Source organism: Triturus cristatus, chromosome 4_2 (genome assembly GCF_964204655.1).
Source record: "Triturus cristatus chromosome 4_2, aTriCri1.1, whole genome shotgun sequence".
Taxonomy (NCBI): domain Eukaryota; kingdom Metazoa; phylum Chordata; class Amphibia; order Caudata; family Salamandridae; genus Triturus; species Triturus cristatus.
In genome coordinates this window covers 92,278,211-92,290,192 of record NC_140586.1, presented here as the reverse complement: position 1 = coordinate 92,290,192, position 11,982 = coordinate 92,278,211, and the positions used below count along the sequence as shown (strand labels likewise).

The 11,982-nt window shown below is 46.7% G+C and overlaps 1 protein-coding gene across 1 annotated transcript; it reads right to left on the bottom strand.

Moving 5' to 3' along the window:
* Window positions 1-2,095: 2,095 nt before the first annotated feature.
* On the bottom strand, window positions 2,096-4,404 carry IER2 (immediate early response 2). The gene has a single exon (XM_085600704.1). The coding sequence runs from the start codon at window positions 4,345-4,347 to the stop codon at window positions 3,580-3,582; it is 768 nt and encodes a 255-aa protein (XP_085456830.1). The 5' UTR covers window positions 4,348-4,404; the 3' UTR covers window positions 2,096-3,579.
* Between the last annotated feature and the right edge of the window lie 7,578 nt (window positions 4,405-11,982).

Sequence of the window (11,982 nt, the reverse complement as noted above, 5' to 3'; positions counted from 1 at the left end):
CTTCCTCGCTGTGCCACAAATCGCCAATGCCTTCGTAAAGCGCTGCGTGTAGCAGATGGCCGGAAGTAACAAACATGTGCTTACAACTTGCACATCATGTAAGTCAACTGCCTGTGGTGGACATTTGGAGGCAGATGTGCTTCCGAGGACACCATACAGAAAAGATTGTGTTGGGGTTTGTGGTGGTTAAAAAAGGAAGTAAACCAAGTTTCTTGATTTTCATATACGCTCATTTTTCAGCAAACCCAAGGTGCCAGGGGGTCGGAAGGAGCCCTAGTAGCTTGGACAGTACTCAACTCGAGAACCCCTGCACGGTTTAAAAACATATTTTACAGGCAACAAGACGAGGAACTAAGCGAGTCAACATCCAAGATGTGAGATATCGCAGGTTTGAATCCTCCATAGGGATTTATTTACTAGCCGCTTGCGCCGCGTCACTTACATCATGGGAGGCAGCGATGTTGCGGCGCGGCCCTTGTTAATATATTTCTTATATTCGATCTGGTAGACTTTGTACGCACATACTGAGACTCAGATTGAATCTGTATTCTCGTTGGTGTAACTTTTCACAAACGATGAAATGACTAGATTATTATACGCCACCATACGAGAATTTTTTTATTTACTGCTACCATGTACTTATTTAATAAAGAGATTTGGTTTGAACTCCTCAAGTGTTGACTCACCAGGCGCAGCCACACATATGCCACTATACGCCGGTCATGGGAATATTTTAGCTCAGCGCGTTCATGTGTCCCGTTACAGATTCAAGATGAACAAAAAAAGGGAGGGGAGAAAGGGCTCGGCGCCTCAGACATGGGCACTGCTTCAGTCTATGAAGCGAACACATAGCCACGGTTCAAATTAACAAACGCTCTTGGCAATCTGCAAGACTGCGACACTGGCCGCTCCAATACAAGAACCACTTCCTATAGGGCGCGATTGGCCGGGAGAAATTGGATTCCTACTCGCGTTAGGGTGCGTGAAAACATGTCAACATAACGTTGCTCAATAGCTCACCGCACATTCCGTGTGAAAACAAATTTAAGACCGTCATGACTGACTGCAAAGGAGCAGGACCAACCAAAACACGGACAGACATCACTCCCGCCAAAAGGACCTCGTAGTCAACCTAGTACGTAAACTCCCTTTAACCATACCACAACGCCTGATCAAGATGGAAGGCTGCGTGCCCTGCAGCGCTCACAAAAGTTCACCTTTTTAAGACAAGTTGGCGGGCTTTCGTCCCATTCTCGGTAAAGTGACTCACGGAACCTACCTTCTAGCGAAAACACACGAGCTACTGATACAAAAAACAACAAATACCTGCCCCGTGTCCACTACGTCACTGCTTCAGAGATTGTCCGGCACAATAAAAGTGACGACACTGCCCATTTCTCTCCTTCGGGGTGACTCACTGAGAACCCCCAACATAGTGGTACATGGGTTCAGGTTCTTGGACTGCGTTTGACAGAGCCCCTTATCCACAACGAAGCGCCCTACGTCACTTTTACCCGTCACCCAGTGACAACCCCTAGAAGCACTTCGGACCCGTGTGACTTGGTTAATTTTGCCACAAGCTCAAACTACCCCCGCCCCCCCTGCAGCAAAATCGTTCCTGCGACTAAGGAAGAGGAAAACAATAACCTTGAAGGAAAGGAACAAGGTTACATTCTTGAATAATTGTGTAAATGTTGTATGCATCAGTTTACTGTGTAGTGTAATGTCTGGTTATTGAGATTTGATTGTGGTCGACGCCTCCTTGCAACGAGATTCTGGACTCTTCCCACTGGTCCGGACTCGAGGGACCTACCTGGTCGTGGGCTCCTCCTGGGATGAAACATTGATAGTCTCCACCTTGACTACTACGAGGTCTTGGAGTCCAAATTACAATGCACCACATATATTCTTTCCTATTCATTGCGTCTGTGAACTCTTGTAATGACATTTGAGTGGTGTCAGGCAGCATAGCGATTTGATCATACCCACACCCCCAACACATGTGACATTGTGCCCAGCCAGCCACCCATCCCGCAAGTCCTACACCTTTAGGTCATCTCACGTCTAGGGACACAATTCGATTCCAGACAAAAAGTACAAAAATATAAATTTATTTTCATAAAAAAATAAACATATGCATAAAAATAAACGGAATTTCAGGCGGTCACTTTGTAGAAGGCATAATTCCGACATCACATGGACGGCATTTAACCAAATAGTAAAGACAGGAAAAACGATAGCACATTTTAGCATGCCTAAACAGTACAGAATTGATAGCAGTTCAGACGAACACACAACAATCAAATATTCACAAGAACGTAGTTGGCACTAAACTTGGGTCTACACACCTCCTGACCCCTCCCCCCCTTATGAAAGAGCGGGGGATTTGTCGCCACCCAAGACCAGGCCCCAGTGAATCAGTAGCTGCGAAGGGCCGGACGCGGCAGGAATGTGATCTGCGGTTGCATCACCCGCCCTGGGCGCCCCCGCCCCTTGCAGGAAGGAGGGTGTGAGTCAGACCGGCTCGGCCGGATGCGCGGGCGCCAGAGCAGGAGTCACGCAGGGTGCGTCATCCTGGGCATGGAAGGAAACCCACCTACACACCCCGGGGCACCTCGGCCGCACCCGTAGTCTCTACCATATTCTGGGTGGGGGCGTCGGTGGTCAGGTAACACAGGATCATTAGTCTTTTAAAGTCTAAGTCTGTTCAGTTTGGACACCCTTTAGTGACCTTCTGTTGAGACGCCACGGTCCGGGCGGTTCAATGTCAGTTTAGTTACCGGTGGTAAATGTTCACTCGGCTTCTCATGCTCCTGGTTGTGGTTGATGCTCTTACACAAGATGTCACCATACAATTGTCGACAAGACTTAGCTCCTTGGCCGTGTCTGTCATAACGGCGTTTAGCCATCTCCCCCCCCCCCCTCGCAGCTGCTTTGTTACAGTTCAGTCCCACTGCAGAGGGGAATAGCAGCCCCGGGGGACGTTACTGCCACTTGTGTATTCCCTAGACAGTTCGTTTCTGATCCGCTTCTGTTGATACTTTTCGCAGTTCACCTTTGAGTCACTGTTGTGTCTCTTCACTATCTTTTTTCGAAGATGATTAAGGGGCGGAAGGATTGTTGACGATACACTTTTCCCCCTACCTCCGTCGAGTGCTTTGGCCGACTGGCACGAAGTTGCAAACGACCTCCGAGGGACCTGCCTGCCGCCCGATTGCTTGGCACCACAGTGCCTTCGGTTCCGGGCGTTTGACGTAACCGTGGCTGGTCATCAAAGCCACTCTTGCCCCTCTGTCGCAAGGATTGTTTTTGTCAACTGTGTCATGCAGTACTGGCGATTGGGGGCAATTCATGTCACTCGCAGCCTCCTGGCGCGGGCATATGGAGGTCTGATTTGGCTGCCCGGGCTGTGTCGAGTTGCACCACTTCTGGCCCCTTCTCAGGGCTGACCTCACGGCTGTGGCTCCTTGTCTGATGTTCCGGGCCAGGTGGTCCGATATACCCCTTCTCATGGAGGCGTTCTGTGCTCCTGCCTTAGGCGGGTGGCTACAGGCCTGGCTTCTGTCGAACCGGACCCCCTCAGAAAGCCACCACGGCACGCACAACGATACTGAAGGCTCCTCCTCCGCCTCCACCACCTCGACAGCCTCCAGCAGTCGACCCCAACACAGCCCCAATGCCGCTCTGAAGCACCTTTGCTAGGCTCGGGAAAGCGCCTTCCTGTGGCTGTGGTGGTGCTTCGTGTTCATCGCCCAGGCGCGCCTTCTTTGAGGGGACCAACTCTGCTTCCTCCGCAGCCCCCCGGCGGCTTAGAGTACAACTGCGGCGTTTGCGGTTTGGACGGGCCAGGCGCACGGTCGCCTGTGAGGCAGACACAGTTTCGTCTTCTTCCATGGGTTCGGACAAGGCTGGTTCTGGCTCAGGCTCAACATGAGGGTAGTTGGCAGTGTCTTCTTGGAACCCGGACGCCGAATCCCCGGAGTTTTGGGATCCGGATGGGCTAGAGACCGTGCCAGGCGACATTGTGTACGTGCTCTCTTCGCGCTGAGGAAGCGAGGAGGGCGTGCAGACTTCCTCGTACATTTCGCACGCCGGTGTCACTGCAGCTGGTGCACATTTCTGTTCTTCAGTGACAGCAGGCTCGTCAGCCGGTGGCGCGCACACATCTCCGCTCTCCTCCTGGTCGTCCTCCAACCTCGCGGAAAGGTAGACCTCGCGGGCGCTGCGCATTACCAACGAGAGCTGCAGACTGCGGTGGAGGCGCATACCACCGCGCTGTACCCGTGAGTGGTACATCTTCCAGACAGATAAAGTCATGATGCGCTGAGCTTCCTTCTGAACTTCCATCGCTCAGATTACGAATTTGGGTGGCGTAAGAACTCGTCTTCGTGATGCCAATACAGCGACTGCTCGCGCACCCGCCCTCATGCTTTTATATACCCTACAGTGACGCCGACAGAATGGGCGGGGCACCACGAGCTCGCGCTTTTGCATCCGGTGTCGCGCGCTGTAACTTCCCCAGCGGCCATTTTACGACGAGGTGATTGGGGACTGGACATTTCGAAAGGGAATGGAGCAACCTGATTTGTGTACAGTGTGCAGTGAGACGCATACAGTGTATGGGGTATAAATATGCACCTTCAAGGACTTTACTACTTGAATATACCAGCCGCAGTAGCATTGAATTCATACAGGGAATATACTTTAAGCACCTATAAATACAGCGAGTCCCCCTGTTTACTTCCAACAGTGGTATCATCCGGCCTTGGTCACAGAATAGCGACGCGCGCCACGATCGTGACGTGTCAACTGTGGTACGCGCACCGCGACTGTTTCCATGACTATTTAGGAACTCTTGACGTCAAGTGGGTGGGGTCCACTAGAAGTACTCAGTGCCACAGGCTGCGGCACTTCCAGTTTCCATATAAGGGCAAAGGGTGAACCGTCCCACGCCGGTCAATGGAGGTGGGTTAGGAGGGAACGCATGCGCAGTTCGTACAACAACAATACAGCGAGACAGGGATTTGTTGTCGCAACTGAGAGAAATGGGTCTGACATCACCATTGTAAGGTCCCGAAGCGGGAGCACATGAGTCTCAGTTCACTTGAGGGATCGGAGAGGGCTTAGACAAACTGATATCCAACGAAATATGCACCCGGTATTTTAGAAACGGGATCCACATAGAAGTCGATTAGGAATACCTGATGGTAAGTACAGGACCCTCAGCAGTGGGTCAGTGACGTCTGACCAAAAGTGGATTTCTGCTTCAAAGTGGTACGTACAGGGCATTCAGACGAGACTCTCGATTTTCGAGGCACTAATTGTTTTTTTCAGGTCTCCCACCTAAAAATCATCTCTTCTTCGATATTAGCTAATAGGAAAAATATAATCTCCTGATTTGTTTTTCAAAAGCTCCAGCTTCTCAGTTTGAAAATGTTCGCATTTATGCAAATTACCTGCTGAGAATTAAGCTATTTTGTTCACTAATGATTGTTTTGAGATGGTGTGAGAAGCTTGCTTGGTATATGATGCACACTTATGTAAGTGGGCACCCTTCACCAATCCAGACTGCCCTTATGGTGATTTTTGTGGTCTTCAACTACCTTAGAGAGTTCTGTAAGTGGTAGCTGCGCAGAACAACCTTCAGGCTTAGTTCAAAAGGAGTGGTAAAGCAGCTTGTTTTACTAGAACATAATCTTATAGGTATAGATTAAGCGAAAAAGAACCACACTGTGTATTTATTATAAAACACTCACTAACACATACAGATATCTCCTAGCCTGAGATTCCCACAATACTTTTCAATAGAAACAGGTAAGTAGTACGTAATACACAGTGGTCACCGGGGGTAGACCAGACCATATACTAAAATACTGGTATGTGAACCACGACTCGAGTAAAGACTATACCATGAAGACGTAGAAGTGCAAGGGACCCAAGGAACCACCCATGGTAAGTAACTAGGAGTCCCACGGAGGCCGTGTGTAGAGTGGGAACACAACCGCGGTATCAATGCAAGTCAATGGATAAGTTGCGTATGCAATTTTATAGAAGAATGATCCTTCCCAGTGGACCCTGGAGAAATGCAGTGGAAGACAGAATGGTTGGAGAGACAGCCCACCCATGGGTACCTTAGGAACTAGGATACATGCACCAGGGATGCCGGATTATAGGTGTGAAGTGGTGTCAGAAACCAGTCAAACCTAATGGAGGACTTCAGGAAGTTGCCACTGCTGGGGACGTTGAAAGTGTCTGGTGGAACCCAAAGGTGGATTCAAGATGTGAAAAACCTGCAAGCAGAGGGGACCGAGTCTATGTCACTCAGGAGTGACCAGGAGGCACGAAAGACGAATGCCCACCAATGTCAAGTGTTGCAGGAGAGCTGACGGTGACCTTGGCACGGCAGCCATGTGGACCAGGCGGCTCTGTGGATGACCAGGAGCTGTACACGAGCTGTCCCAGGTCGGATGTCAAGAGTTGAGGGGGTCGGTGTCCGGCGGGAGAACCAATAAGCTTTGGCAACTGCGACCAACGTGGAAGTTGAAGAGGGTACAATGTCAGGACAAGCAAGGCCCAGGAGACTCAACCAAAGATTTTAAAGATGACCCTCAGGAAGACCCACACGCTGAATGCACTGGTCTCGGCAGAGGACCATGGAGCAGCTCACCAGAGATGCAAGCCCATGGTGCAAGTGATGCAGTGAGGACGAAGATCTTAGTCACAGGAAATGCTGGCGGTTTAGGCTACTTGGAGCCCGAAGATCTTGGTGGAAGTAAGCCAACAAGCCTTTGCAACTGCAAGTTGGTGTTTGGTTCCTGCAGCTCCGACACATTCATTATGCCTGATGGTGCTTTTAGGTATGTATGCATGTCCTTCGGATTAGCGTCTTACGCATCCATTTTCCAAAAATTCATGTTTACACTTTTTAAGGGAAAGCAGGGAGGTCATGGCCTTCCAAGATGACATTTTAATCTTTGCTGACTCTATTGATTTGCACAACTCACTATTATCGGAGTATTTATAAAACAGGTGTGACATTACAAGGGGAGAAGTGTAAGTTTCTCACCCAGGAGGTTGTGTGGTCATGTTATTTCCAGAAATGGTATTTCACCAAAATCTAGTCTTATTCACATTAGTGAAAAGTTAGCCTCACCCACAGATAAAGATCAATTACGATCTTACTTGTGATTGTGTGAGTTGTACTGCAGGTTCGAATGCAAGCTTTCCATATAGCTTTACATTTAAAGGAGTTACTCAAAAAGGTGTTACATTTGTGTGGACTAATATACATCAGGATGCCTTTGACTAATTCAAGTGTTCCATAGTCAATACACTGCCTCTTTTACCTTTTTTTAATAAAAAATTGAGGTGTTATTTGCATGTTGCTGCTAGTGCAGGTGGGCTTGCGGACATGCTCAATCAAAAACCTTCAGAAGTGGAGAATACTGTGATCTTTGCTTCATGACCCCTTTCATGTTCCAAAGCCAAGTATTCCACGATTGAAAGGAAAGCATTGGCTTGTGCATGGGCCATGGAACATTTTAAAACCTATTTGTGTGGTAAGGAATTTCCCATTAAAACTGACCACAGGCCCTTAATATCTTTGCTTAATAGCAATGGCACAGGTAGACCATCAGCACATTTGGTTAGAAATTCTTATTAAAAATGTATCGGTATAACTTCTGTGATGATCACATCAGAGGCGCAGTCAACATTGTTGCAGATTGTTTATCCAGATTACTTAACCCATTTGCCATTTATTCCTGTGAGACTGCTGAAGAATGCCTGGTTGCTTCAGTTGAAGTGCTATCTTTGTTTGTTAATGAGTTATCAAAAGAAAGTTGGATGGGACGCTCTCAGTCCGATGAGGAACATACAAGTATGATTGCGTTTACCAAGAAAGGTTGGCCTTATGAAAATCTGTTAGGCCATCCACTTCAAGTTTTGTGGAAAGTTAGAGACACCATAACTCTTTCTGGTGATTTGATTTTGAATGAGGAATATGTAATTCCGCCCAGAGATATTCATTCTACTTTTATTAGGTTGGCCCATACGGGTCATGTGAACTAGACCCTTACCAAAAAGCGGGTATGGGAAGTATTCTGGTGGCCCTATATGGGTTCAGAAATTTCAGAATTTGTGAAACGGTGTTACATCTGTGTTAATTCTGAGAATGCTTTAATTACAAACAAGGCAAATCTTAATTGGTCAGAGTTTCTCTTTAGGTTGTGGCATAAACTTGCATTGGACATTTCAGGACCTAATGAGAATTTCACCAGGGTCAAGGTGTATGCCTTCATTCTCATTGATTATTCTTCTAGATAGGCAGATATTAAGTGGGTATCCCAGCCCACTACTTGCACCGCTGTTTAATTCTTACAAGACTGTTTCCATAAAGAAGGCTTGCCTATCAGAATTGTCACTGACACTGTCAAGCAATTTACTTCCTTGAAGTTTCAAAATGTTATCAAGAAAAATGACGTTATACATTTGAAAACTTCTTTCTATTCTCCTAACATGAATGGCCCTGTGGAGAGGTTTAATAGAGTTGTGGTGGAAGCAGCGCAGGCGGTACTTGCTAAAAGGTCAATGTTAAGCAGTTAGTTGAGGCAAACATATTGCCCATATGTTTGCTCACTGTATTCCGAATCTAGCCACATGATTTTCTTCTCCCTTTTCCATGCTCATGGGGCAAATACCTTGTCCTCTTTTGGATTATGAGAGAATTACCCATTTTGAATCTTAAGCATATGTATTTTGAAAAAAGCTGATTCGGTGAAGGGTATCGAGCAATTTGGGTCACAAAAATACTAGTTTAGATGCGGGAGATTGTGTCAAAGTTAAACTTCCATTTCATGTCAGGAAAGGTGGATCAAAATACTCCAGAGTGTTCAAAGTAGTCAGGGTAGGTAAATCATCTTCCAAACTAAATAATGGTTCTTGGCGGAGGTTGAACAGACGGACTGAATTTGATGTGCACTTGTTGAACAGTGAAGGAAATTCTGAGGTGATTGAGTGTAAGAATTGTGTTGATGCTGATGTTGATTTTGGTTCACGATTTTCCTGTCTTACAGATTCCAAGATCAATGTACCCTCTGAGACCCCTTCCTCTTGTGCTTGTGAGTTATCCCATTCATTGTGTGTTCAAGCGGTGTTGTTGGATGTAACGGAAGGTGATAACAAGAAGGAAGTTGATGGAGATCACCATGCCATCAGGTCAAAATAGTGATTCCCCATCCATTATGTAAACAGATAATATGGACTGCTGTCCTACTACAGATATTGTTGCACGCAAGAGATTTAAAGAGTTTGTTTTAGATTAAGCTGTTAATTCTTACCTTGTTTTCAATTCTAATCTTGTTTTAAAGTTGTATTGTTTTCTTTTGTTTTTTAATCTTTGTTTTCTCTATTTCTTTCTTTTCGTTTCGCCCTATTCATGCATTTTTATATTCTTATAAAGGATGGAGATGTGTTGTAGTTTTACTATACTAAGGTTGCTTTCTTATTATGCATATGTTGTGCAAGCTACTTGCAGATTCACAGTTGCTGTCTTGCTCTTAACTGCGTTGTATTGTGGAACGGCATTTGCTCGTTGACTGGCAATTGACAACCGGTGGTCTCGATGCACAGTCGCTGCTCCACTGCTGGGGACTTCTTGCTACAATAAAGTTTTTTAATTTGCAGGCAGTGTCTTCCTTTCCGCACTACACAGTCGCCCTCTCATGGATCGAGACTGCTTTTAATCATAGTTTACTACAAGCCACATGTGTCCATGTCTAACAGTTCCTCCAGTTCCTCCCTTCCCCTTCCATCTCCCTCTTACCTCCTGCCCCATCCCGTTTGCCCGCACATCCCACCATCTCCATCTGTGTCCATCCACATCTCACCAGTAACTAGGCATCAGCCCGAATAAGCTAACTTGTGGATGAATCCGGTAAGACGGGGAAAAGCGGGAGTGTTTGTCTTCAGAAGCATGTCACTGCTGTAATGTATTCAACTAGGGTCTGACCAGACAAACTCCAGTAACTTGACACCTGTGTGAAGGAGCTACTTGTTTTGGAGTTCTTGTAAGGAGCAGAGACACAGGAGCGTGTGTGTTCAGAGGCTAGTCACTGCTCTGATGTAATCAGCCAAGAACTGACCAGTAACCACAAATGGGCATCGCCTACTGCCTCATTTCACTCAGCAGCAGGGACAGCGCAAAATGTAGTTCCACCCAGGTTGCTATCTGAGCAAAGTCTGTCACTGCTCTGCACAGAAAAATCCTCACTATCTTGTGCCCTGTAGTTTTGAAACCCTACATATGAAGTCCCTGTTTTGCATCCCTCTTGTGGGTGCACAGTCCTGCTTTTCATTTTTTTTTGTTGAAGATCGTGAACTCTGTGTATGTATGTGTTATTTTTACAGCGCTGACCTAGTTGAGAGACTCCAGCGCTCCAGATAGGGTTACAGGCAAAAATACATTGAATAGTGGAGTGCTGGGTTCTGAGAGTGGAGATGAAATTTCCTTTGTTGTATTGTAGTCCATATTGAGTACCTTTCCATGGCCCTTGTTTTTAGGCCTCCTGCTGTACGCTTTTGAAACTGTGGTCTTAAGGGCCTTTGACATCTTTTTAGGCCATGTTCTGTGGTCAATGTTTGCATGTCCTCTTACTCTGTGTGTTTTGGGGATAGTGTTTTTACGTCCAAGCACCATGCATTTTTCAGGCCTTTTGTATTGCAGCTAACTTTTGGAGGCCTTCATTTTGGTCCATGTTTTGAACTCTTGTGTCATATGTTTTTCAGGCTCTTTATTTCTGTGTTTTGTGATCCTATGTTTGTGATAAATGATTTGAGGCCTTAAGGCTTTATGTCTTCAAATCTGTACCTTGTTGTCTTCTCTGAGACCTGCGTTTTTCAAGTTGTGTGTTCTGGAAGAACACCCTGTGTTTTTCAGGCCTTTTGTATGCAGTTGAGAGTTTTGTGAACCTTGTGCCTTGTGTTCCGAAATCTATAGTTTGAGGTACTCTCTGAGACATCTGCTTTCATGTCAATGTTTCTGGATTTCTGATTTCCTTAAGACCCACTTTTCTGCTGTCTTTTCCATAAGGCCACAGTACCCAGTGTTTTTCATGTCCTCATTTTCAGATTCAGGGTTTACACACCCTTGTGCCTTGTGTTTGTAGGCTTCAGGGTCTGTGGGCATGTGTTATTCCTGCAGTGTTTTGAGCTCCTTTTGTCCTCTCATTTTCAGGTCACTTGCTTAAAGGCCCTTATGCTCTACTCTGCACCCCTCTTCGATACTCTTCTGCACTCTAATCTACTGTGCACCACTGAACTGACATTCCACTCTGCGCCTCACTACCACTCTTTGCCAGTGCACTCTATCCCCATTACTGTGCAACACTGCACTCTTTGCCAATGCACCCTACGCCACTTGCTGCCACTCCGCAACACTGCAACTCTAAGCCACTACAATCTACTCTGCACCACTCCATGCTATGCCACTGCAATCGGTGCTCCCCACTCTATGCCACTACAGTATGCCACCACACTCTATCCCACACCACTTAATCTACCTACACCACTCCACTCTGAAACAATCTACTCTACACCACTGCACTCTACGCCACTCTATTCTACTCTGCACCACTGTACTCCACATCACTGGTCTCTGCACCACTCTACGACCATGCACTCGGACACTACTCTTCATGACTGCACTTTATGCCACTTCACTCTATGCCACTGCACCACGCTTCTTCACTCTACACCACTGCACTGTATAGCACTGCACTATATGGTACTCTACACCTCTGCCCTACACCTCTCCAATCTATGCCACTACACTCTACGCCACTGCAATCTACTCTACACTACTCTGTCACTGCACTCTACACCACTTTACTCAAAACCAATGCACTCTACAACAAGCTAGGCCACTCTGACGCTCTACACAACCCCCTCTATGCCACTCCATTCCACTCTATTCTATGACACACT